The sequence below is a fragment of the Eulemur rufifrons genome, chromosome 5, assembly GCF_041146395.1.
Source record: "Eulemur rufifrons isolate Redbay chromosome 5, OSU_ERuf_1, whole genome shotgun sequence".
NCBI classification, from domain to species: Eukaryota; Metazoa; Chordata; class Mammalia; order Primates; family Lemuridae; genus Eulemur; species Eulemur rufifrons.
The window spans coordinates 13715464-13740653 of record NC_090987.1 but is presented as its reverse complement, the minus strand read 5'-3'; the positions used below and the strand labels follow the sequence as shown (position 1 = coordinate 13740653).

The 25190-nt window shown below is 46.7% G+C and overlaps 1 protein-coding gene across 4 annotated transcripts in view; it reads left to right on the top strand.

Moving 5' to 3' along the window:
- NEDD4L (NEDD4 like E3 ubiquitin protein ligase) overlaps window positions 1-25190 on the top strand; it is a 220275-nt gene that overhangs the window by 131672 nt on the left and 63413 nt on the right. For all 4 annotated transcript variants that reach the window (XM_069468360.1, XM_069468359.1, XM_069468357.1 and 1 more), the window contains exons 5-8: window positions 13853-13903; window positions 21413-21474; window positions 21621-21723; window positions 23347-23513. In XM_069468360.1, the coding sequence (XP_069324461.1) occupies window positions 21428-21474; window positions 21621-21723; window positions 23347-23513 (317 nt within the window). In that variant the 5' untranslated portion in view covers window positions 13853-13903; window positions 21413-21427. The remainder of the gene's footprint in view (window positions 1-13852; window positions 13904-21412; window positions 21475-21620; window positions 21724-23346; window positions 23514-25190) is intronic.

Here is a 25190-nt window from a genome sequence, read left to right as displayed (position 1 = left end):
TACATTAAAAGAAGCTGTTGAAATATCATGCAGTTGGATGCAGAATCCTTCTTAATGTTCAGGATGACCAAGAAACTTTGCCCTGGCCCCAAGCCCACTCCAATGGCAACTCCCCTCTGCTCTCAGGAAGTGCCCCATGCCCTGTGGTTCCCTGCAAGCAACCTAGAGAGGTGCCCGGCAGGGTGAGCTTGGAAGGGAGACCTTGTTGCCCACCGATGGAGGAGTACTCACTGCGACCTCAGCACCTGTGACAGTGTAACTAAAGCTGCTCGCTGCCCCAGGTACTTTGTAGATTTCAGAGCCCTTTGCAGTCTAGCCCGGGGATTACTGTTTATGATACAGTTTTCTTCAGGATTACAGGTTTAACATTTCAAACACCCAGTATATGCATAAATGGACTCTGGAGTGTAACTTATTCATAAATTATTGAATAGCCTCCTACCAGAGCGTCTTTTAAAGAAAAAAAATAGAAGAGGCCATGTCTAAAATCCCTAGAGAATGTCCCCATTTCGAGTGTAGACAAGGCTTTCTAGTCTAGGATCTTGGTCCTTACATTACCTTTCGTTGCTTCATCTATTTATTTTTTTAAGGGATAAGTAGCTTTATAACATTCCGTTCCATTGTTTAGAGCTTTTTCTTATATTTTGCCTTCACAGGATAGAGCAGGGTTCCTCAAACTGTACATGCCAAACTCTTTGCAAAACAAGAGTTCCTTGATTGGAGACCAGACTAACTGAACCACCAAGCTTCTCAAAATAGCTGTGTGCTTTCCAGTTGGCCAGTCTTGGCAGGGACCCACTATTCCTCCTGTTTCTCAACAGTCAACTTAAAATACTCACTACGTGTAGCTTAATAACATACAATAGTAACTTGCACAAGCCGTTCACATACATAGACATCTGAGATGTGTAGCAGTTTACGAAACAGAGTACAGGTGGTCTGAGCCCCATTTTCCAGACGAGGAACCTGGTCCAGGGAAGGCTTGGTGCCCAGGGTCGTCCAGCCAGTTAGTTCCTGAGCCAGGAATGGTACTCAAGGCTCTGTAGCCCAAGCCCACGAGGACTCCTTGCCCTGGCGTATTTCAGCTCCACACCTGTGATTTAGAACACAAGGTAAGCGAGGCATCAAGGGGCACAGTTTAAGTAGGCGTTTACTGTCAGCATTGGGCAGCCCTGCTCTTGGGACCTTACGTGCCTTATCCTGGGAGCGTGTCCAGATGGCGGGGATACACCCCCACTTCTTGCAAGCATGGACACATGAGTTGTAGCTCCCAGTGATTCTTGGAAAAAGTCACAAATGATGAATTGAACTTTTCTTTCCCAGGTTTATCTTGTGTTTTGAGATGTAAAGAGTTACAGGTTGGTGCCTAGTATGCTCATTCTAATTGTCTCTGGAGGTTTGGTTGTTGAAAACCTTTGATTGGACATTGAAGGAGTATTTGGGGCATTCTTCTCACCTGTGACTTTTCTCTAAAGCATGCTTACCTTCCACATCTTGTGTTCCTGAGCCTTCTGGCTTTGAGGCCAGCCCCACTGTGTGTTCCCAATTAGAGCCCTATGCAACATGCCTCCTTGTTCTGGAAACTTCGTAGCTTTTGCTATTGATCTTAATCGCCACTCAGTCAGGCAAGGAGCTTAGCCTTCGTTCTCAGCTTCTCAGGGATTTTCCTGGAGTCCCATGGCCACACTCTCTGTTTTACCCATTAATTAGGAAATAGACTGGTGCATGGAGCTTTGCTTGCAGATGTAAGTACTCTTGAGGCAGGAGGAAAACCAGCTTGGAGAATAAGGACATAACTTTCTTCAAATAAGCAATTAAGCCATCTTGCCTGTGGTGGAGAGATTGGCCTCTAAGAAAGGACATAGTAGAAACAAATAACTCTTTAGTGTTAGAGAGATTCTGGTTCAAATCCCAGCCCTGCCACTTTCTAGTTATGGAAACTTACAGTACTTTTCCTCCTCCCCTGGCATTTCAAGGGGATGAGAGTTAAAGAAAAGTAAACACCAGATTACTAGAACATCCTTAAAGATTTGCCCAAAGATGAAATGAATGCATTCCAGAGTAGTGGGAGGGAATTGGGATTAGACAGTGGTTCTCAACTGGGAGCAATTTTGCTCCACACCAGTGGGGACATTCGACAATATCTGGAGACATTTTTGATTGTAAGAATGGGGGGCAAAGGGTGCTGCTGTGTCTAGTGGACAGAGGCCAGAGATCCTTCCATCTTACTAAGTACAAGACAACCCCCCCACAGCAAAGAATTATCCAGCCCAAAATGCTAATGGTGCCAACTTTGAGAAACCCTGGTTAGAAACAACATTTATAGACTCTCATTGTCCCATTTAATGTCAGTGTCTTTGCAAGATAAACTTGTTTTTATTTTTACTTTTTGGATGAGGAGACTGACCTTTGTTAGCCATTGAGAAACTTGCCTTTGGGTTATTCAGCTACATTTGGGTAGATGTGGGATTTTAAACTAGCCACATATGCATCCAAAACCCATCACTGCTCCAGTCGGCAGTGAGCTCCCCGCCGCTGGTGATGGTCACAACTAAGCAGGGGGAGCAGCCACTTGAGAGGGACGGATAAAGATGCAAGTCTCAGTTGTGTGTTGCACGAGATGACTTTACAGCTCCCTCCTAAGGATCCTGTTCTCTGATTCTGTTTTGAAACAGGATTTGTCTTTTTAGCCCCAGTAATAGAGTGGCAGCAGGTATCTCCAGGCCACGATGAACAAAGGCCCTGAGCTTTGTCTGTGCACCTGTGGGGCTTATTCCCATTACCGCCGCCCTACCAGGCCAGAGGGCTGGGGTTCCAAAGAGGGGCGGCCAAGCGTACACACCCCCTTCCCTGTCTCATCCACATTCCGGGCCCAGGCAGTAATTTTTACCTCCATGTGTAAATGAGTCCAGGGATTTCTTGTTTAGGAGAACAGCGGAGGCACCAGTGAGGGAACCTGGAAAGGGAGGAGGGGACAGACTATTTTGTACTCTGAGATTGCATCTTAGAATCAGTTTGACAGGTAATTACAGTTTCTCTTCTGTGGACAAGGAAAGACCTTGAGATTTACTCAGTGGTTGTCAACTCTGGTGAGAAATTAGAATAAGCTGAAGAGCTTTTAAAGCACACCTGCCTCTGAGCCCCTCCACCAGAAGTGTAATTGTCAGAGGTGAGGCCTGGAGACCTGTTTGCAGGCAATTCTGATGTCTGAGCAGCAGAGCACCTCCGGCGAAGGGCGTGCCTCAGCCCTGCTCCGGCACCGCTGATGTTACTTCGTCATAGAGAGAGAGAGACCAGAAGGAGAATGGGGCGGGCTTGGTTTCCCAGCGTGTCTTAAGTAGGCTGCAGGGAGGAAGAGGTGGCTCATACTCTGTATGTAAAGTAGCACCTGCTAGAATGTAAAATCAAATTAATGCAAGTTTCTCCTCACGCTTGGAAATCCTTATTGCAGATGGTTTACTCTCAAAATACTGTCATCAATCACTTGGTTAATTTCTCACAAAGCTTCTTTTGTTCTCCAGACTCCTCACCAACATTTCAGGTGGAGAGGAAGAATTTTTCTTTTCCATTGCTGTCATCTAAAAATCTTATACCCTGGGGGGAGGAAGCTCTAAATATTTAATGAGTTTTGAAGGAACTGTTTTAATAACAGAACAGTGAATGACCTGACTTTATGATAGATTTTGTGCTTTTAAACAGTAGCATCCAAACGTTTTGCTTAGTGGACCTCTGAGAGAATTTTGACTATTTCTTACACATTTTTAAGTAGACATCTATAATTTATCAGCTCAGTAAGTTATTAGTTTAGTGACTACAAAAGATGTAATTTCAAGTATATTAAATATCACATGTGTGCTTACAATACATGCAGCTCTCTTCTCCCTCTGGAGCTGGAGCTATGCATTTTCAAACCATTCCTTTGTTTTGTCCTCCCCATAGGTTTTTATACCCAGCAAAATGGACTGTGGTAAGATTCAGGAAGGGTGAGATGCACACCTTCCTTTGAGAAACCGGAGAAGGAGGTTGTGATTTAGAAAGGGGAGGTAGGAAAGGAGAGGCAGTGGACGGCGGACACTGTTCTCAAGCATGTTGGTGCCAGGGAAGAGGGCACACAGAAGGATCCAAAAACTGATTGCTTTAGAATATGCCCCAGTCCCCTGGAAAGTCTTGGTGTATCCATGTGGGTGTGCACGCTCCAGTTTGAAGAGTTCCACTTTAAAAGATAGTGGGGGAGGGTCTTGTAAAAGAATTAAAACTATTCAGTTCCACTTCTTTTCTCTTTCAAGCTTATACATTACTCATTTATTTTTATACTAAAATATAGATGAGGAAAAGGGGTATATGCAAGATCTGGCGAGTGTAACCCCTGAGGGGATGTGGAGTTGGGAACTATAGAACATAGCAAACCAGGATTTTTGAGGAGGGATGTGGGGAGCCTGTTCGTGTTGCCCGTGGGCCCCTGGTATGTGGTGTTACAGATTCTACATCATGGGGGTCAGCGTGTGGACCTTGAGCAAGTTTCTTAACCTCCTTATTACGGTGCCTGGTGCATGATAGTTGAGCTACACGTTAGCTTAATTATTCTTCACAGTCTTGAGGTTTTCCCCCGGGTATTGCTGGATTTTTCTTTTTCCTCCAGTAAACGCTGGTGGAGTCCACTGGCCAGAGATGTGATTTCAGCCAACATACGGCCAGAGGAGAAAAGGATCTACTCAGGATGCCACAGCCCATGTTGAGGCTATGTTAATGGAACCTTTATGAAACATCAGTTAGTGTCCTTGCGTAAACCTGTATGAGGCTAGTTCAGAGTCTTTAGTCATCACAGTTCCCAGAACGAAACCACACTACCGTTACGTTGCCATGGAATTTGTTGCAGCTGGTGCGTGGTATTCCTCACATCCAAACTGTTGGCCCCACGATGACATAGACTTCTAGGTTCAGATGCCCTGAGGTGTGTGAGGAAGAGCTTTTAGCAATAAACACATTAGTGAAATCAACGTGTAAAAATGACACTGAATCCTTGGTGTACTTAGGCTCACTCTTACCTGTTGCCCAAATCATTCGGTGACTTTGCTTGGTTACTGAGGGTGGCTGTCGTTCAGTATTGCAGGTTAAGATCTATTCGTTGGTAGCAGAGTTCAGAGAGAAAATACAGGATATAGACATATCATTACTTTTTTCTTCTTTATACTTGTCATCTGTTATCAAAGTTGCTTGCAGGAGGTTTGATTTTAAAACTTCTTCAGAGTAGAAATGAGACACTTTCTCTGAGAAAATTATCCTGAAATCGTAAGAAATTTAAACAATTTTACCATAAAACCAGAGGCACCCAATTAAAGAATACTGTGTCATTAAGTGAACCCAGTGACTTGTGTTCCTTTTCAATTAACTTTGAAGTTCAATCTCAGATGAGTTTGCTTTGTAACAAGTAGAATATATGTGAATGTTTACCTTCGTTTTAGCGGATCATATTCATTAAAAATGTTTACTTTATTCAGCAAATAAATTTTGCATTCCTTTCATAGGGAAGCAGTAGAGGAATGACATTAATAAGAGAATAACAAGTAACACCTAGGGTTTTTTCTACATCTCATTTTTTACAAAGATAAAATAGCCTTACAAGAAACTGTCAGTGGCATTTGGCCCGAGAGCTTTTGTGCAGCTGGATGGCTTTGAATCGGATGTGACAGATAACTGTGATGCCAAGTCGTGCCCCAGAACCTGTAAGGGTGACAAGCCATGGCTGCTGCTTCCTCTGCAGAGATGCAAAATTGTCGCCTACTGTCAGTTCTCCCAGATCTGTAACCAAGCACGTGTGGGCTGAAGGAGGAGACTTGTCTTCACAGAGAGGAGCTTAAAGGCGCTGAACATCGGGGTGACAAACAGCACAGTCGCGTGCTGCCCGTGCCCCCAGGCGGCCCCACCACCCTACACGGCACAGCTCGCCCTGCACTCAGCGCTCTGGCCGCACCCTCCCCTGGGTGGGCATCTTCCTCCACCGTCCTCCCCGTTTCTTTATGCCAGCATCAAGTCAGTCACACTGGTTCCCGGGTGTTCCTGACGGGCACCCTGCTACGGACTTCACAGATGTTATCTTATTCCCTCGTCACATGGTGAAGAAACACCTGCTGACAAGAAGAGTCCATGAGGGGAACCTCTTGTACAGGGACACTGAGCCTTCCGTTTCCTGAGTGGCCGCACCCTGGTGCAGCGCCAGCTGGGCGGCATCACGCCCTCCCCCACGCCCTCCCCTCCGCGGCCTCCCTCCCGTTAGCTCTCCCCGCAGCTGCCGGGGCCTTCCTAGCATCCGGTCCTTGGCAGTTACTCCCTGTTTACCGTCCTCACGTGTCTACTCTGGCCCCAGGAGACCCGGCATCTCTCCCGCCGCTGCCCCCCTGCCAAGCCCGCATCAGTGACACAAGCCTTCTCTTCACAGAGCGTCCCAGCTTCAGCCCCGTGACCCTGCTTGAAGATTACATCCTACAAAAAGTCATCCCTGACCTTGACCCTTGGCAGAGCCAGTCACTTCCCCTGGGCATTCCTGCAGCACTCTGCTGTCCTCTGTTATGTGGTGGTGCTGTGCTGTGTGGTGACCGTCTGTCAAGAGCTAGGAAGACCTGGACCCTGTGGCCGTCTCGCACTTGACCTGTGGCTTGTCCGGGTTCTGTCTGTGAAAAGGTTCTGAGCTCAGCATTGCTGTTCACGTTGTGTTCGTCTACTTCCCGGACTTCTTTCCCGGCATCTGCACCCCCGGAGCTTCCTGGGCCTTAAGTTCAGATTATCAAGTGCTGCTATTGCAAAAACTGCAATCCCTGTGGCCTTCAGTTGACCCCACACCTAGAATATGCTTATATTAGGAGCAGGGCAGAGAACTGAGTGTTCTTGAACCACCTCCACCCAGCCAGAAGGAGGAGGGGACAGCAGGTACATCTCGTCCCCTGAGGCCATAGCTGGGTACCTGGAGCAACCAGGACTCCTTTGATCCCGGCCCAGTCAGTACCAGTCAGTTAAGCGCCTGGATGAAAGCCGGGCTCCTATCTCGGGCTGCTGTAGTCTTTGCTGGCACGGTTCTTTGCACACATGTGCTCTCTCTACGTCTTCGGTTTCTGTTTTCCAAATTTCAGGAAGAAACATCCCTTAAAATAGGTGATCTTCCGGGTCACAGACACAGCCAGCATGGTTTAGTTCTGCCTGCCGCCCAGCATGGTTTTGCTGGAATCTATGAAGGTCCTGAGTTTGCTCTGGCACTCTGTTGACGCGGAGGTCTTGCTTGTCGTTATAAATGAGAACCAGTGTCTTCAGGACACACCTTGCTGTGTTTCAGTGAGTGGCGGAGGAGCTGGCCATGTGAAAGCCAGATGTTTGTTTATGAAAAGTTGTGTTTGGGTTTTGTGTTCTGATGCACATAAAGTGAATTTTGGTAACAGCATGTGCATTCAAAAAGCATTTCATTGTGGCACTTTTTTCTTTATTTTTAGTAGAATGTCACGTGACTATGATTAAGGTAATTTCAATGATGTATTTTGAAGCAATTCACCTTGAAAACCAGAGGGCCCCCCCCCCCGGGTGCTGAAACGTTGGGTTATGCAGTGCTCTGCGTGGGTGGGGGCCCAGCTCGCTGTGCATTTCTTCATGAGCCGTCAGCCGCAGCCGCTCTCCTGTCCGCGTGGTGGACGCTGATGTTAGTGGATGGGGAAAGAATATTCTTCCCTTTGTCTGTGGTGACAAAGCGCTGGCTTCTAGCTTTACCGCGGAATGAAACCTCATCCGAAGATTAAATTTACCCAGGACGCCAGGTGACTCCCCAGACAATAAGCTGTCAAAGAGTCAGTGTATTTTTAGCATTTGGCCTGAAAGCTTTTGTAAAAGTTGCTCAAGCCATTCATTATTTAGATAATTCAGAATTTTCTGAGCTTCCGAAGTCGCTCAGAAAATATAACCTGTCTCCCACCTGGTCAGTCCTGCGGAGCCCTGTGCTTCGGCAGGAGGCAGCAGACGGGGAAGCTTCGTTCAGTGGCCTCGTGAGAACGCAAAGGTTATTCTTCTGACTTGGTGATGGAAGGAATTGCGGTGCTTACCTTGATTTGTAACATACAAACATCTAATTATACACTGTCTTTGCTCTTACATTCTTACTTCCTTCTGTTCTAAATTCTCTACGGTTCTCTTCCATTTTTCTTAAGAAATTCTAAACATAATTTTCTTGGAAATCACTGCTTAATGATTTCTAGGATGAAACCCCCAGGCAGCTGGTGGTACTGGATGGTTTTTGTTTTCTCTAGTTGGGCGGCTTTTGATGGTGGCACACAAAAAGAAACTAATCTTAGATCACAACTTGGTATGCACATTTTATGTGTGTACATAACTGAAATGAGTTTCTCAAACATTACTTGCTTGTATTACATGTGAGACACTAATATTTTTCTGTTCTATTATGCTCAAAAATTGCTTCTCAGTACCCATTGTAGGGGTTGCAGTTCACAACTTAAAAAACACTGCCTTGACATGCAGCTCCAGGATGGTGTGTGGGTCATTTTACCAGACTCACCTATCCTTTTTTTAAAAAATAGAGACAAGGTCTCACTCTGTTGCCTGGGCTAGAGTGCGGTGGTGTCATCATAGTTCACTGTAGCCTCAAACTCCTCGGCTCAAGTGATCCTCCTGCCTCAGCCTCCCGAGTAGCCAGGATTACAGGTGTGAGCCACCATGCCCAGCAATCCTGTTCAGTACACCTTTCCTAATGAGCCTTAAGGACCCCAGCATGGCCTGTGGGCCACCCCTTCCTGTTTCTGGCCCTTTCCCCTCCCCCCTCTCCCCACACAGCCCCTTGCCCTCCCTTTGAGCCTCCATGCGATGTTCACACTGTGCCCACCCTTGCTGTATGTAACCCCACCTCTGTCCTGACTTGAAAGGGCCAGGATGGTGGGGGCGTCAGTGTGTGGTGAGATTCAGATTGTATCCTTTTAAGTACGGTTCTAACCTATAAGATGAAGAGTCTGTGTGGTTTTTTGTTGTTGGTTTTGTTTTTTTTTTTTGTTTTGTTTTGTTTTTTGTGAATGGATGTGTTATTTGAGAAATTGAGTCACGTGCATTTTGTGAGGACAGCTAAGCCTGACATTCACGTCAGTACTGGCAACACGGACTGAGTGTGCACACAGGCCCTGGGGGAAGGCCCACAGGCTGTGGTCGGGTCCCAGGGAGGGGGGGGTGTCCACTAATGGTGGCAGCACTCCACCTCCCCCCATGAATGTAGTGCGCACTTGGCCCCTTCCTTCTTAGTTAAAAGGAGAGGGGGCCATTCTGTCAACAGTGTTTAGAGAGTGAGCTCTAAGTCAGTGTGTGATTTGTGTATTTAACTTTCCCCATAATGGAATATGGATTTTTGTTTCACCTGATGTAACACGTTTCAGGGGCTCTGTTTGACCTTGTCATTACACTGGGAAAACATTTGATGGCTCGTCAGAAAGGAACATTTATAATTGTGTTACTGACCTGCACAAGTTGTCAGGCTTGAGGAGAGTGTGACAGACAGTGAAGGTTGAAATTGACAGCATTTGCCACTTAAAGATGGGCACAAGAAATGCCAGTACTCAGTGGATGAGTTGAAATTAATTTGGGTTTCGTAAGTTCTTGTAGCTAACATGATGTCTGATGGAAATAATTTTGTAAGGGAAATCATTAAAAATTGATTTGATTAGTGTGTTTTTATAACGTTGGTGTGAGATGCCATGCTGTGATGGTGTTGACCCACGGGTGTTGTGATGTCCTCAGACATTGTCCCTGCAGGGCCCATAGGCAGGGTCCTGCGCACCAGGGCACCTCCTGACTCCTCGTACCGTCACAGAGAGGTGTCCCTTCCACACTCCTGCTCCTCCCCTCGACATAAAGGCCACCAGGAGGCTCTCTGGTCCCCTACTTGATCTCTTCTGCAATGCTGGCGACATTTTATTTTAATGATGTAATTTTCTTAACTTAAATATTTTGCATTGCCTTCTATAGTTTTAAAACATCCAACAATGGGATGGGGTTTTTTTGTTTGTTTGTTTTGTTTTTGAAAGGAATCTTTTTTTTTGTTTGTTTGTTTGCTTGTTTTTCAGCTCATTATGGGGCTACAAAAGATCAGGCTATATACATTGCCCATGCCTCCCCATCCCCCGGAGTCTGAGCTTCAATTGTGTCCATTCCCTAGACAGTGCACATCACATTCATCATGTAGGTGTGCTCCCCTCCCCTCCCCCCACCCCATCCCCCCCAGTCAGAACTTCAAGCATGTCCATTCCCCAGGCAGTGCGCATCGCACTCATCAAGTAGGTATACACCCATCCCTTCCACCCAGCCCCGACCTCTGTCCGATACCCAATTGGTGTTATTCCCAAATGAGCACTCAGGGAAACCAGTTTGCTGGTGAGTACATGTGGTGCTTATTTTTCCATTCTTGGGATACTTCACTTAATAGAATGGGTTCCAGCTCTCTCCAGGAGAACCAAAGAGATGCCATATCGCCACTATTTCTAATAGCTGAGTAATATTCCATGGTATACATATACACATTTTGCTAGTCCATTCATAAATTGATGGGCATTTGGGTTGTTTCCACATCTTTGCGATTGTGAATTGTGCTGCTATAAACATTTGGGTGCAGGTGTCTTTTTTATAGAATGACTTTTGTTCTTCTGGGTAGATGCCCAGTAATGGGATTGCTGGATCAAATGGTAGGTCTACTTGAATCTGTTTAAGGTATCTCTACATTGCTTTCCACAGGGGCTGCACTAGTTTACAGTCCCACCAGCAGTGTATGAGTGTACCTATCTCTCCACACCCACGTCAACATGTATATTTTTGGGACTTTTTGATAAAGGCCATTCTCACTGGAGTTAAGTGATATCTCATTGTGGTTTTGATTTGCATTTCCCTGATGATTAGAGATCTTGAACACTTTTTCATATGTTTGTTAGCCATTTTTATATCTTCTTTTGAAAAATTTCTATTCATGTCCTTTGCCCACTTTTTGATAGGGTTGTTCGATTTTTTCTTACTGATTTTCCTGAGTTCTAAGTAGATTCTTGTTATCAGTCCTTTACCTGATGTGTAGTATGCGAAAATTTTTTCCCATTCTGTAGGTTGTCTGTTTACTCTCGTGACTTTCTTTGGCTGTGCAGAAGCTTTTTAATTTGATCGGGTCCCATTTATTTATTTTTCCAACAATGGGGTGTTTTAAAACCTAGATCTCTCAACCAACTTTATCTTCCATTGACTAGTGAAGCATTGGTTTAAGCCAATTCACATTGACCACGTGCTATTCTGTGCTTGATCTCTTTTCTAGTTAAACAATAATTTTATTTGCATCTCCCTAATATAAATCGATGAGACCCTTCTGTTGCCATTAATGGTAAGGCTGCTTCATCTTCTGCTGTTTCATGAATTGTTTTTTAAATGTAATGAGCAACTGTGATAAGGAACAAGTGAGGTTTCCTAGCTTTACAGCGCCTCAGGGAATTCCGGGAACTGTTTCATTTGAGGATGGGAGCAGTTGGAATAGGAGGTAGTGTTGAAGATAACATACCAAGTGAGCATCTTAGCAGAAGCCCCCAGGAGTGTCATCAGACTATGCTGTCATCAGAATCCCTTCTCATCCACGCCATTTAGAAGTAGCCTGTGACGGGAAGCCCAGAGCTAGTACACAGCCTTGCTTCCCTGCTGGTTACTGAGATATGTGGTATGCAGTATAGCTTAAATGCTGAGCTCTGAAGCCAGCCTGGAACCTCAGGCAGGTCATGCACTGCTCAGCTTTTCCTATCTGTAAAATGGGCGTAATCGTTGTGCCTGCCTCCCAGTATCGCTGTGAGGACTCGACGCAGCGTTGCTGCAGAGCCTGCATAGGCTGAGCGCTAGCACTGTGTGAGGCTTTGCTGCTGCAGCCTGAAGTGAGGGACACCTGACTTTTGGTGTCTGGGCACAACTTAACTCGTTTTATCAGTTTAGAGCTCTCCCTAGCAAAACAACACGGGCACATAGATGTGTAAATTTCTGCTAAAATGCACTTAGGTTAATGATTCACGAGTAGCCTTTCGGAGCGATCAGGTTCTGAAACAGCTCTGAATGAGAAGGTCTTGTCCTCCTGATGATGGCTTCCTGTGTCCTCTTCCTTCACCTGTTAGCAGCCGTCGCAGGAGGAAGAGGAGAGGGAACAAGTGCCAGTACCATTCTGCTCACGCTAGGTAGGGATCCAGTTTATGGTCAATATTCAACGAATTTTTATTTTTTGATGGTAAACTGACATTAAAGTTACAGCAAAATCGGCCAAATCGAGAATGAACAGGTATGCTCCCTGACTCCTTGTGTGACTGTCATCGGTGTGAGTCACTGGCACAGTGGGGCAGGCGTGTGAGCTGGGCAGCACAGCACTGTTACTCTCGGGGCTTGCTGCTGCTCTTGGTGAAACATGCAGAATTTACCGGCACTTCCCTGACAGCTTTATGCTAGGTGAGGTGTCTCCCTGTTGGACTGTAGCAGATGTAGCTAAGAAAATAGAAGAATCGGAAAGCTCGTCGGAGGGAGAGAGGCTAGTCTCATTCCTCATGCATACCCGACCAGGGGTGGCTTTGATTTTTTATTATCCTTCATGCATTGTTTAGAGGAGACAGATGGCTTTCCAGTTCATCAAATTTTTGCAGTTATCTAAAAGGAAATTCCTAAGCCTGGAGCAAATCATTACAATAAATCTCATTCATACTTACCTGCTGCTGCTTTTTAAATGGAAGAAGAAGAGTGTTTTTCAAGTGCATTTGGAAAGTAGTTTTCTGTAAATTAGAAAAATAGAATTTTCTCCGTAAAGCTGCAGAGTGAGAAGAGGAGGCCAGGATTGGATGTGAGGAGGTCTGGGGTCTGGGCCTCTCTCGGGCTTTCTGCTCAGCAGGCTGTGGGGCAGGGCTGCTCACATCCAAAGAACTGTCCCGCTTTTGTGCATTTTGAGTGTGGTAGAAGGAACTGCGTGTTTGCATATCAGGGTGGCAAAAGTCACTGTGTGCACATTGAGTCCAGTGTGCACCTCAGGTCATCTAAACATTGCAGGCCACAGCACAAGCAGTGTGACAGGAGGGACACAGTGTGAACATGGCCTGTCGCACACCCTGTGGTCCAGGCCGGTGGCCCCTGAAGCTGGGTTGTGACTTCCCAGGTGACTCCCAGAGTCACAGAGGGGACTAGTGAGCATCTCCAAATTGGATTCCCCCTGGGTGGGCCTCTTTTAAGTGGCGAAGACATACACTATGAGGTAGACGGAGAGAGGGAGGGACATGGTGTGTCCAAAAATTAGCAGGACCCAATCCGTGAACGTGGATTCTGAAGCAGTGTACTTCCTGGATTAAAAAAGGTTGTTTGGTTTTTTTGTGTGTGTGATATGCAGTTTATAAGATTTATTAATAACTAGGCTATGTGGACTCTCTGCTCTCAAGAAGCTCTTCAATTCATAGCACTTAATAAATACTTGTTAAAATGTTCCCAGCATTTCATCACCACGCCCTCCTTAAACGGGGCCCAGCTCTGCCCTCAAACCATCTGTGGCCCCATATAACTCTTCCCTGACTGCCCACGTGCCCCCAGCTCCTAGCGGTGATCCCTTACCACGTGGTGGACACCAGACAGATTGTCAGATGGCTTTGGTCCAGGAGCACTGGTCTCCAAGGTGACGGTTCTCCGTGCCTCCTCTGGGCTTTCTGCTTTCAACCCTCCCTCCGCACCAGCCTCAGGCCCTGGACCTCCGTCTCCATTTGTAATGAAACATTTTTAAGGAATGTTGACACTTGGTGAATAGATGGAAATACTAACTCTTTCTTTGTTCTCTTCCAAACAGACGCGAGACGACTTCCTGGGCCAGGTGGACGTACCCCTAAGTCACCTTCCGGTAAGGGCAGCCACGTGCTTGCTGCTGCACGTGTGGGCGCGGTTTGTTTTCAGAGGGTGTTTCTTCAGCACGTGGAGAAGGCTGAAATGAAGCACATGTACTCTGGCCCTGGCGCCTTTCTCGAAAGTGGTCCTTTCGAGGGGGTAGAGGATAACGTGATCGTGAAAACGAAGTGTCTCTGGATCCTCTCAGCTGTCCTGTCCCTTCCCTTCTCTTCTGCTCTTCAGTTGCTCACCTTTGTCTGTCACATCCTGCAAAGCAGCCACCTCCTTTGCTCAGTCCCTTCCTTGTCACTCGGTATCTGCTTCCAAATGCATCCTTTGGGTCTAATCAGGTGTTTGTTCCTTTGTCTGGAATTGGACAAGCTAGTATTTCCCAGACCTTGGTTTATGGCCTTCTCAGTCAGCATGGGACAAAAGAAAAGACGCCGTCCATTCCAAGTGAACGTGTCAGCTGGAAACACCCAGCCTAGCTTCAGAAAGTGTACGGGGTTAGCTCCTGGGCTGCCGCTGCCATTTCTCTCTGCTCAGATGAGCGGCAGGACAGTCGAGGTTGTTGACCAGCGACTGAGGTTAGGGGTGTCAGTGGCAACGTGAGGCCGTATCGATAGAATGTGGGCCAAGACCTGCAGGCCCTGGTGAAGGTGGATCATCCCATACTCCAGCTTCACTGTTCCAGATTGTTCCACCCCTCCTCCTGGCCGCCTTCCCTTGGGCAGCACACAGTGACATATGGAGCAGCTAAGAGAGGAAAGTCAAATGTTTCTGCCTTACAAGGGCATTGTGTCATTTTTTTTTAAATGCTTTGTGTGAGCAAGTAGCATAAATAGTCTATAAACTAAAATGACTTAAACCACCTAGCCTCAGCTTCCTGCTGTGTTGAAGTTGTGGCCGTTGCCATGTATTAAGTACCGAGAAAGACTGACTCTTACCAGGGCAGCTCTGAAGATGTGTCGTGAAGGAACGTGATAGCAAGCAGTTTGCTCTTGCCACCCAGGGGAGCTATCAAGGAAGAAAGGTCTCAAGTGCATTCCCTTCCCAAGGATTAGAAGCAAAAGTGATAACCTTAAGATATTTTTGTTTCTATGTAAAAACCTGACGCTCCCAAGTGCCACAGGAGAGTGTTTGTGTGTGCCTGCATGGGGTTTCCACGGGAGACCGATTCCACGAGCCGTCAGGACCTGGGTTATTCGTCTGAGGTCACGTGGAGAGTGTGTGCATGTTTCAGCATTTGCAAGGAAAGACCGTTTGCTCGGGTCTGCATCGGCAGGTCTGGTCTTTCTTCACGTTGAAACTGACTCTTCCCATGCTTTCAGACAACACTGGTGGGTTGGCCAGTTCTTTCGTGGATGTCCCCAACCTCCTTTTTCCCTAATGTAAAAAGCACATCTAGGCCACGGGAAATTGTTTACTAATATTCTACGAGAGGCACAGGTGAAAAATTTTAAGGACTTGCTCCAACAAGCCTTGTTTGAGTGATCAAGTGGAGATTGGTTTTGAAAGATTGGGCAGGGCTCCCAGAGAATAGAGGAATTTTCCTCTTCAGAGGCCAAGTTGGTAGAGGGCATAGTTCAGTTTTGGATTTGGGGTGGAGGTAGGGTCAGGGAGCCTTCAAGGAAGAAAACGGTGCTGAGGCTCAGGGCTGGAGTAGAAACCCGCAGGTGAAAAAGGGTGAATTCCCAGAGAGGACTGAGTCGATCAGGTGATGGACCCTCCCAGTTCTGCACATGCCCAGATACTGGCTTATGATGGAGTGCCGTCATCTCCGTGCTTAAAATCAACTAGCTATTTGGAGCCAACTACGGTCAGAGGAGATGGACCACAAAGAAAACAAAAGGAGAGAAGTGAAGATACGCATTCTCTCTCCCTCGTGTGGTGGTCGAACCCAAGTAGCATATTCTGGCTGGACATGGCCTTGCGCGCAGGATTTCAGGTGCGGTCGTGCGTATCTGATCATGTGTATGGCGCGTTTGTGGGGAAATTATACAATGTTTTTCTGTTCCGTGTGATAGCACACACAAGTGTGAGTGTGTGGAGTGTGCGTTAGCATGCAAATGTGTTTTGCAGAGTGATTCACGACACTCTGTTATTGATATTATAGCTATGTGGCCATTGTCAAGGCAGATTATATATGGCCTGTTGATTCAATATTTGTCAAAATCATCAAACTTTAGATTTAAAAAAAAAATAGGAAAAATGATGAGTAGGACACAGAGTGTGGTGAAGTGGCCCTTGCCAACCCACTTGGCTTTTTCGAGGTTGAAGAACCTTGATGCGGTGCTTGATGATTCATTGATTTGATAGGGCCCCATTAGCTAATGGAGCATTCGTTCCTTCAACAAATACTTGTTGATAGGACTGTAATCTTTGATGGATCCGTGAAGCAGGTTCCTCCCTAGCATAGCTTAGTACCACCCATGACAGCAGTGTGTGTGGCGGACGGGCATCGGAGATGTGGCCAGTGCAACAAAGGAGCTCCGTGTATTGTTTGTTGTTGTTTTGTTTTTATTTTTATTTTTGTTTTTGTTTTTGAGGCAGGGTCTCACTCTGTTGCCCTGGCTAGAGTGCAGTGGCGTCATTGTAGCTCACTGCAACCTCCAACTCCCAGACCCAAGTGATTCTTCTTCCTTAGCTTCCCAAGTAGCTGGGACTCCAGGCGTGCACCATGACTCTCAGCTAATTTTTCCACCTTTAGCAGAGACGGAGTCTCAGTCTTGCTAAGGCTGGTCTCGAACTCCTGAGCTCAAGCGACCCTCCTACCCTGGCCTCCCAGAGTGCTGGGATTACAGGTTTGAGCCACCGTGCCCCGCCCGTGTGTTGTTTTATTTCATTTTAATTAAGATTTAAATTTAAGAAGCCGCATGTGGCAAGTGGCTACCACATTGAGTGGCACGTGTGCGAATCAGACCAGAGTCCACTGCCTCAGGTAAAAAAAAAAAGGTGTGATTGTGGCTTCCCTTTCCCTCAGGTGATCATGCTGGCTACGGGGGGAGTCTCGGGGGAGGACTTCCAAACACAGGCTTTGGGGTTTGTAGTGCAAAGCCCTGCTTTCAGAGTCTTACGGTTGGCTTTCCTAAGCTGTGTGGCCGTACATTCCCTGACCCAAAGAAGCCTCCCAGGCAGGAGAGAGGGTCAGAGCGTCCCCACCGCTCAGTGGCCCCCAGCAGCAGGCCCCTGGGGAAGCCGCATTGCAGCAGGAACTTGGGCATCGCGGACCTGCCCCCTGCCCAATGCTGGGTGCCTGGTTAAGCGCCCTGCTGGGCCTGTGGCCCTTACGTGGGAGTCCGGGTTGGAGCTCTGCCAGGGAGACAGGCAGAGGCTGCGGCTTGGCCTAGAGAGGCGGGGCAGGAAGCATTGTCAGATGCCGGGTGCCCTCTGTGCTGTGGACGTCCCTACCTCAGTCCCCAGCAGCGGTGGCCAGCGGAGGTAGCGTCAGCCCTGTTGTTGGCCCTTGAGCCAGAAGGAGGAAGGAGGAGTGGTAATGAGAAAATCGCCTCTTTCTCCGCTTTGCTGGTGATTCCTCGGTGCTTCCTACTTACCACCTGCCTGCGGAGGAAAGAAAATGGTGTTTGAGTTGTGATTCACAGTCAGTCCTGATCTCAGACTCCATCCTCCCAGTTTTATTTGTGGGGGGAAAAAACAGATGAGACATAGGACTGGAGGAGTCTAGAATGGCAGGGGCTTCTACATTTGTCACTCGTTCTTAATATTTCTTTTCCATTTTATTCAGTGTTGAGGGGAGGAGTGAGTATAAGAACAGAGGCCAGGGAGAGCAGGAGGGCTGTAGGCTGACCCTTCACGCAGGCCAGAGAGTTGAGAAGGCGCAGGTTCCTGCTCTCAGAAGTCTTCAGCAGTCAGGCTTTAAAAAACGGGAATCTGTCTATGGGGAGTTGTTGATTTCCACCTGGGATCCTTAATCGATTAGCTCCCAGTTTCCCTGTATCCGCATAGACGTTACCAGGTTTCCCTCCAGCTCTATGGTAGAACATCCTCTCTGTTCCACAGCAGTCACTAAGCAGAGGCACCAGCGATCACAATGACATGCGTGTCACTCAGGGCACCTGGGCAGTGTGAAGCACAGGGGATGGAAATGGAAGACCTATGTCCATGCCGTGGCAGAAACATAGCTCCTCTGTTTTTCCTTCTTGCATTGGGGCACCAAGAGTAAACTTCACTGTAACTGTTCTGCTATTTTCTGTTGTTGATTTTTTTTCAGTGATCATTTTCACTTTTGTTTAAATTCAGGCTATCATTGCCTAAAAGTTCATACAGTATTTGATAACTTATATCTGCTAATTATTTAAGGATAAAAATCACGCCAAGACTTGTATTAACTAACAGAATAAGATACCTGGCGGTGTTTGCATTTCGCACCTCTCAATCTTTTCTTGCTTATTCCCTGGCCCATTGCGTCTCCCCTGCCCGTGGAGTCCCCAGTGTGCCCCCTCTGCCCAGCAGCACAATCTCTGCATCCGTGGGAAAGGCCGTGGGGCAACGAGAGCTACTTAAAAACATGAATTTCTCCCATTTTCAAGATGGTGGTGTTTGACACCTTCCCTGTACTTAGGTGGCCGACATTCTTCTACCCCCTTGTGTTTATGGCGCCAGCAGAGTGATGGTGCCCTCTCGTGTGCAGGATTCAGTATCATGGAGCTTGGAGGGACTTAGGGACATTTATTCACTCCCAGTATTTTCCAGGTGAGGAAACCTGGACCCATAGATGGAGGTAACTTGCTCACAGTCAGCAGGTCGTTGGCAGTGCTGGACCTGACCCTGGGTCTCCAGCGTCCTCCTGTGACTGTGGAGTAGTCAAGGGCGTGGGGGCCGTCTCAGCCTAGGGCTTGGGTGTTTCTGGTGGTTGCATCCAGGTGTGAGTCGGGAAACCTAGTGAGTCCCTCTCCTTCCGTTTGCCTGAGCATTATCTGTCTCACCCTGTACCATAGTGACAGCACTTCTGCTGAAAACAGCTACTCTGTTTAAGATGAAAGCACTGTGTATCCAAAAGATTTCCTTTTGAATGCTCATACCCTGGAACAGGAGGCAGCATTTTGGCTATTTTGGCCAACAGTGCCATTTACCACAATCTGTTTGGGGTGGTTTCCACCAGGAACACCCTTCCGTGCCATCCAAGGAGTCTCCACCAGGCCTTTCTCCAGGGAACATGGTCAGGTTGGAACCTGGATGGATGCCAAGAAAAATCTTGTAATTATCTCCACAGTCATCTTCTTGTTCAGACTAGAGAATTTCCGTGAAAATGAACCTTCATTTTCAGTGCCTTGCCTGTTACTGCTTGGCACGGAGTTGGCATTACTCACGAATGACATGAACATGTAGAGAATGGGCTGATGGTGATAATGGCCAGTGTTTGTTGAGTGTGCCGGGTGCTCTTGTGAGGACTTTATAGAAACCAGCTCCATCGGTTTAATCCTCACAACAACCCTGTAAGGTACAATAACTGCCCTGTGTTACAAATGAGGACAATGAGGCACAGAGAGGCGAGGAACTTGCCCTTGGCCACTCAGCTCTGTACCAAAGCCAGAACACAGACCTGGCAGATCTGCCTCTTGACCTGTGTGGTAGTGGTCCTCTAAACTGCACAGTGTATACACACATTCGCTTTCAGTCCCGCTGTGCTCTGGTTTTCTCTGTTTGCTCTTTTGTGCGCTCACTGCTGCTCCTAAATTCCTCGTGCCCACTAATGATCCCAAAGGCTTTGCTCATGCTGTTTGATTTCCTAAGTTTAAACTGTCCTTCTTCCCAATTCTGCACCTGTCAAAACCTTCCCATTCCTCTTGGATTGGACCACACATCTCCAGAAACCATTTTGACCCCCAGGTCAGAATCAGTCTCTTCCCTCCAGCCCAGGTCTCGAGTTCTGTATGTCACTGAACTTGCTCTGCCTCAGTTTCTAAAGAGTTGTTGATATGCAGGCCCCTCCCATGTCATTGAACCACAAGAGCAAGCACTGTGTTATATCCTCATCTTTCACATGGTATTGCTATAAAATTGCTAGTTGAATAAATGGAAAAAGGAAAGAATACCAGCAGTTTTCTTGATTAATGAATTTTCCATTATAAGTGATGTATATTGGGAAACTTTTTGTAGAAAGGATTTCCAAATTGTGTATGTTTACTGCCTTGTAAAAACAGTCTAGAGAGTACAATTGACTGTCTTCAGCAGTAATGAATTTTCAGGGCTTCAGTAGTTTGCTGTAAATCAAATGAATTAATCAGCTCGGCACCAGTGATACAGTGGCAAACAAAATCAAGTTTGATCTCGTAGGCTCATGTCCCAGAAGTGATGGATGATAAACTAATAAAGTAATTTCAGCTGGTGATACAGGGAAGATTAAGCAGGGTGATAAGAGTGGCTGACAGAGGCGACTTAGGATGGGAACTCTGAGAATGTGACCTGGGATCTCACACATGTGGGTGGCGCAGTGGAGACAGCCCTGCCACCCGGAGTCGGCTGTCTAGCAAAGGGCCTGCCCCTGCATGGGCTCCACGGCAGGATTCAGGGTGACCTGTGCACGTGGCAGATGAGGCCAGGGTGGTTGGAATATAAGGAGGGAACAGACAGACTGGTTCACAATGAAGTTAAAGGTCATCAAAAGCCAAATCATGGCTGACCTTCTAGGTCATAGGAAAGAATTTTCATTTTATTATGAGATGAGTAGGAAGTCCCTGGGAGTTTAAAGCAGGGAATGACATAAACCAATAATGTTTCAAATATAAGTGCATACATATGCCACTGACCTGATACAATAAATCATCCAACTGTGGTTTATCTCTCTCGCTGCAAAAGTAAATATTTGAAATTATATTTGATTTAAGGGTCTAGGTATTTAAAGTTTTACTACATATAGTATTTAAAAATTAGTGACATAGTGGCACTTGTTTTTCCAGTTTCTTGCTTTGTTAGGCTAAGTTTTATCAACTTTGTACGATACAACAAATACTGATTTCTTTTAAAATCAACAAATATCCCGGTCTCACTCGTAACTTTATGAGCTAAACCCCAGCAAAAGGCTAAATGGCAGTGCTTCCCATTGCAGGAAATAATCTTTCGATTATCTTAGGCTGATGACGTGATGGTTTCATATGAAAAATAAAGTTGCTTTCCAAGGATAGATCTTGTATGTTCTCCTGTTGACTCCACTTTTAGGCTTCTTGAGTCACAGGGCACCCGTGACCGCTGGTTCTCCAAAGTTAATCAGCCCTGTGAGATCAAGGCCACACCCTACAATTAGAAATTACGCTTGGCAGTGACGGCTATACTTTTGTCATTTGTGGCTGGGGTTGGCTCCTAGAACCCGATGTGGATGGTGACATCTAGTGGATCTCGAGTAGATAAATTCTGTGGGCTACGAAATGTTTGATTCATTGTCTAGTACCAGTTGAGGAGCCAACATTCAAAAATAGGAAATGTATTCTCTGTGCTCTAGTTCAGTGTCTCCAAATACAAAATTAGGAGCTAGGGTTGAAACTTAGTTTATTTTTTCTTCCCACAGACAGAAGATCCAACCATGGAGCGACCCTACACGTTTAAGGACTTTCTTCTCAGACCAAGAAGGTGAGGCTGGAGGGGGCCGGGTGCGGGTGTCTGCCCTGCAGGCTACGGAGTTTAGTCTTCTCGGGGGACGAGCTCAGCAGTCGCCGTAAACATGAAAGGTGTAACCAAGTCGCGTCCTTTGTGACCCATTTTCTCCCATCATACAGTCATAAATCTCGAGTGAAGGGATTTCTGCGACTGAAAATGGCCTATATGCCCAAAAACGGAGGTCAAGATGAGGAGAGCAGCGAGCAGAGGGATGACATGGAGGTAAGCGCGCCACTTCCGGCCTCGGCCTGCCTTCCCGGCTGAAGATCCTGTTCATATTTCACTCTGACTTTATAACTGAAGGAAATGTGAGTTTATAAAGCTTAAATACAGAAAAAACTTAGGTATGTCCATGAGTCTGTCTTTGATAGTCTCCCAGTGCGCTTACCTGCCGTGGTTTCGCAAGATGCACTTTTCTTTTTATATTGCAACTTCAGACAGTGCCACCTCCAGCCTCTGGGACAGCGCTCTGTCAGATTCCCCTCACGCGTTTCATTCTATTACTGCTTTGGACCTTCAGCTCGCTGTAAATCCTGTTAGCACTTGAAATTGCCTCAAAGTGAATGAGGTGATTTAGAAAATCTTTTCCAAGTTTCTTACTCGTTTGGCCGACAGGGGACAGCCTGCGGTGGAAAACCCTCCCCTGGAAACACCGTTGTGGGGTTAGCTGTCGGAGGAAATTCCCTTTCTGCCCTCCTGACACAGCCGCCCTTTCACTTTCTGATCACAGACCGATGCTGCGGTCGCGCCGCACCTTCTCAGCACACGCCGCAGACGCTGTGCTGTCCGGCAGATTCTCACGTTGTTCTCGAGGCGTCCGTGAAGCGAGGCCTCCCCCGAGCTTGTGCTCACATCTGTTTGCAGCTGCCGCGTATCCGTGACACGTGACTAATGTGCCGTGGGCAAGTTCACCGAGCCCCCTCCGACCGCGAGGTCGTGTTTCAGGCGGCATTTCGTTTGTGAGCTTTCATCCCTCTGCGTACGTGAAGAGGAGTGAAGTGGGTGGTAGGCAGCTATGAATGTTAAGATTTCATGAGCACATCAACAGATTTTTGTCTCAAATCCGGGGAATTTTTTGCACTCTTCTTGCCTTCCAACTGCAGTAACCAGTGAATTACTGAATTTTCCAGTGATTTTACCAGGGGATGTTAGGAAAGGAATACTTAATGCCTAAAATATGCATTTCAAAAATGTAACTCAAACCCTGGTACCGTGAAGGAAGCCTGTTGGTGCGGAGGCGGCAAGCGTGGAGTGCCGAAGTAGGAAGCCGCAGTCCCAGACTTCTGGCTCCTGTGACTGCACTAGGGGCAGAGTCAAAGCTGGCCTCCCCGGGGAGCAGCGGGGCCCTGGGCCTCCTGGTCACCTCGGCTGTGATTGCTGTTAGGACACAGGTGCACTGTGACTCATCCTCCCCACTCCCTTTTACCTCGTGGAGGTGCTGAAAAGGTGGCAGCTGTAATGTGACCTGTGTCATTGGCATGGCTTTGTGTAAGCCGTGGAGGCCTTCAAGTCAAAATAATTAAACATGAACTATGAAAAGAGTATAATGTGACTTAATGTATAAGTCACTAACCCGCTGTGCTTATCCAAATCTCTGTTGCTCCCTGCAATATAGTCATCTTAGAAGGCAGCACAATTGGCCATTGCTCAAAAGATTTTTGAGGCTCCCCTAGAATTGATTTTTTGACCCGATTTTGCGAATTTATTCAAATGTGGCACATGAAGCCACTGCCCGAGCCCGAGTGCAGTGGAGCCTGGGAGAAGGGCACAGAACACGCTGTGATTGTCTCTGCCTCGCATGTGAAGAACCAACACCTTAATCTTGCACTGAACTTCGCTCCGCAGCACGGGTGGGAAGTCGTTGACTCGAACGACTCAGCTTCTCAGCACCAAGAGGAGCTTCCTCCTCCTCCTCTGCCCCCTGGCTGGGAAGAAAAAGTGGACAATTTAGGCCGAACTTACTACGTCAACCACAACAACCGGACCACCCAGTGGCACCGCCCGAGCTTGATGTGAGTACACGCGGTGGTCGGGGACGCGGGGTCCTGCTCTGCGCGGTCAGGTACCAACGCAGCGACCCTCTGGGACGGGGCTGGGAAATAAGTCTCACGGCAGCAAGAGCAGGTGGTTGGGTAGCATGACGGGATTCCTCTTCATTTAGGGGAAGAGCATGGGGGCACCCAGGATTTGTATATCACAAAGAAGAAGCTGTTGCCTTGGTATCACGTGCTGCTGTCTTAACATGAAGTGATTTGTTTTGTATGGCTTCTTTGTATAGATTCCTGAAACACGGAGCAGAGGTTATTTTTCCTAGATCTCCCTTATGTTTGGTTGACGATACTGTTTCCTTCCTCTGCGGCTTTCTCTCCTGACTCACCCAGAGTGGAAAGCAGCTAGCACACTGGCTTTGCAGTTTTCTGTGTTGTTTTTGGATTTTTATTGCCTTTAATTATTTGATTTGGAACTCTTCTCAAAAACTTGGTGTTTTTTTTTTTTCTGTTTTGGGGAAATTTTACCCCCTTAATATAATTAGAAACACATGAGAGGATTGCAGACTCAGAATTAGTAATTACTGTTTATTTTAATCCCTCACCAGCCTCAGGGATGCAGTAAATTGATTGCTGGTTTGTTCCCTCCACAGTTTTTGGTTTGATTGATAGCAAATAAACACTAGTTAAAGCTCAACTCCCATCAAAATGGTTTTGAAGCAGCTTGTTGTTAAGTCATAATATACAGCAAGACCTCAGCCAAGATGAGGAGGTAGTTATCAATGCATTATATAATTTTCAATATGTAATAAAAGCCAAGTCTATTAGGTAAGGTAATTTTTTCTTCAACCCAGACTCTGAAACAAATTTGCTAACGATGCTGTTTTGACAAGTGGTAGTAGTAGTATGGTGGATGTTGTTCTTAAAAACCCCTTTTTCTTTAGAAATTGCAAAGATATTCTGCATATGACTGTGGATGGGGAGGGTGGCCACGTTGTCTGGCCTGGTTTTTAACGTAGAGATGAAGCTTGCAGGTCTGGAACACGGAATAGCCTGTCCTCTCTGAGCCCCCAGTGGAGTCTCGGGAATATTGACTGTCCTTGGTCAGCTTCAGACTGCCCAGCATGGGCTTTACCTCATGGTCCCAGGACAGCATAAATATCACAACATCTGAGTAGCATTAATCTGTCTTTTGTTAAAATTTTTTCACCTAGAAATATAAATGGAAATAGTTCAGTTGATTTTTCAAAATTTTATTTATTTTTTTGCTACTTATTTTTTTCTTTTTTCTTGAGTCAGAGTCTTATTCTGTTGCCCAGGCTGGAGTGCAGTAGCGTGATCATATCTCACTGCAGCCTCGAACTCCTGGGCTCAGGCGATCCTCCACACTCAGCCTCTTGGGTAGCTGGGACCACAGGCATGCACCATCACACCTGCCTAGTTTTTATATTTTCTGTAGAGATGGGGTATCACTGTGTTACCCAGGCTGCTCTCAAACCCCAGGCCTTGAACTCCTGGCCTCAAGTGATCCTCGACCTCCCAAAGTGCTGGGATTATAGTCATGAGCCATTGCACCCAGCCTACTATTTCTGTTTCATTAATGACCATACCTATTAAAACTGTCGTAAACCATTATGGCTATTTGTAGTAAAAACAACTCTGGGCGCACCTTGGTAGCAGTACCTAAGCAGAGCACCATTA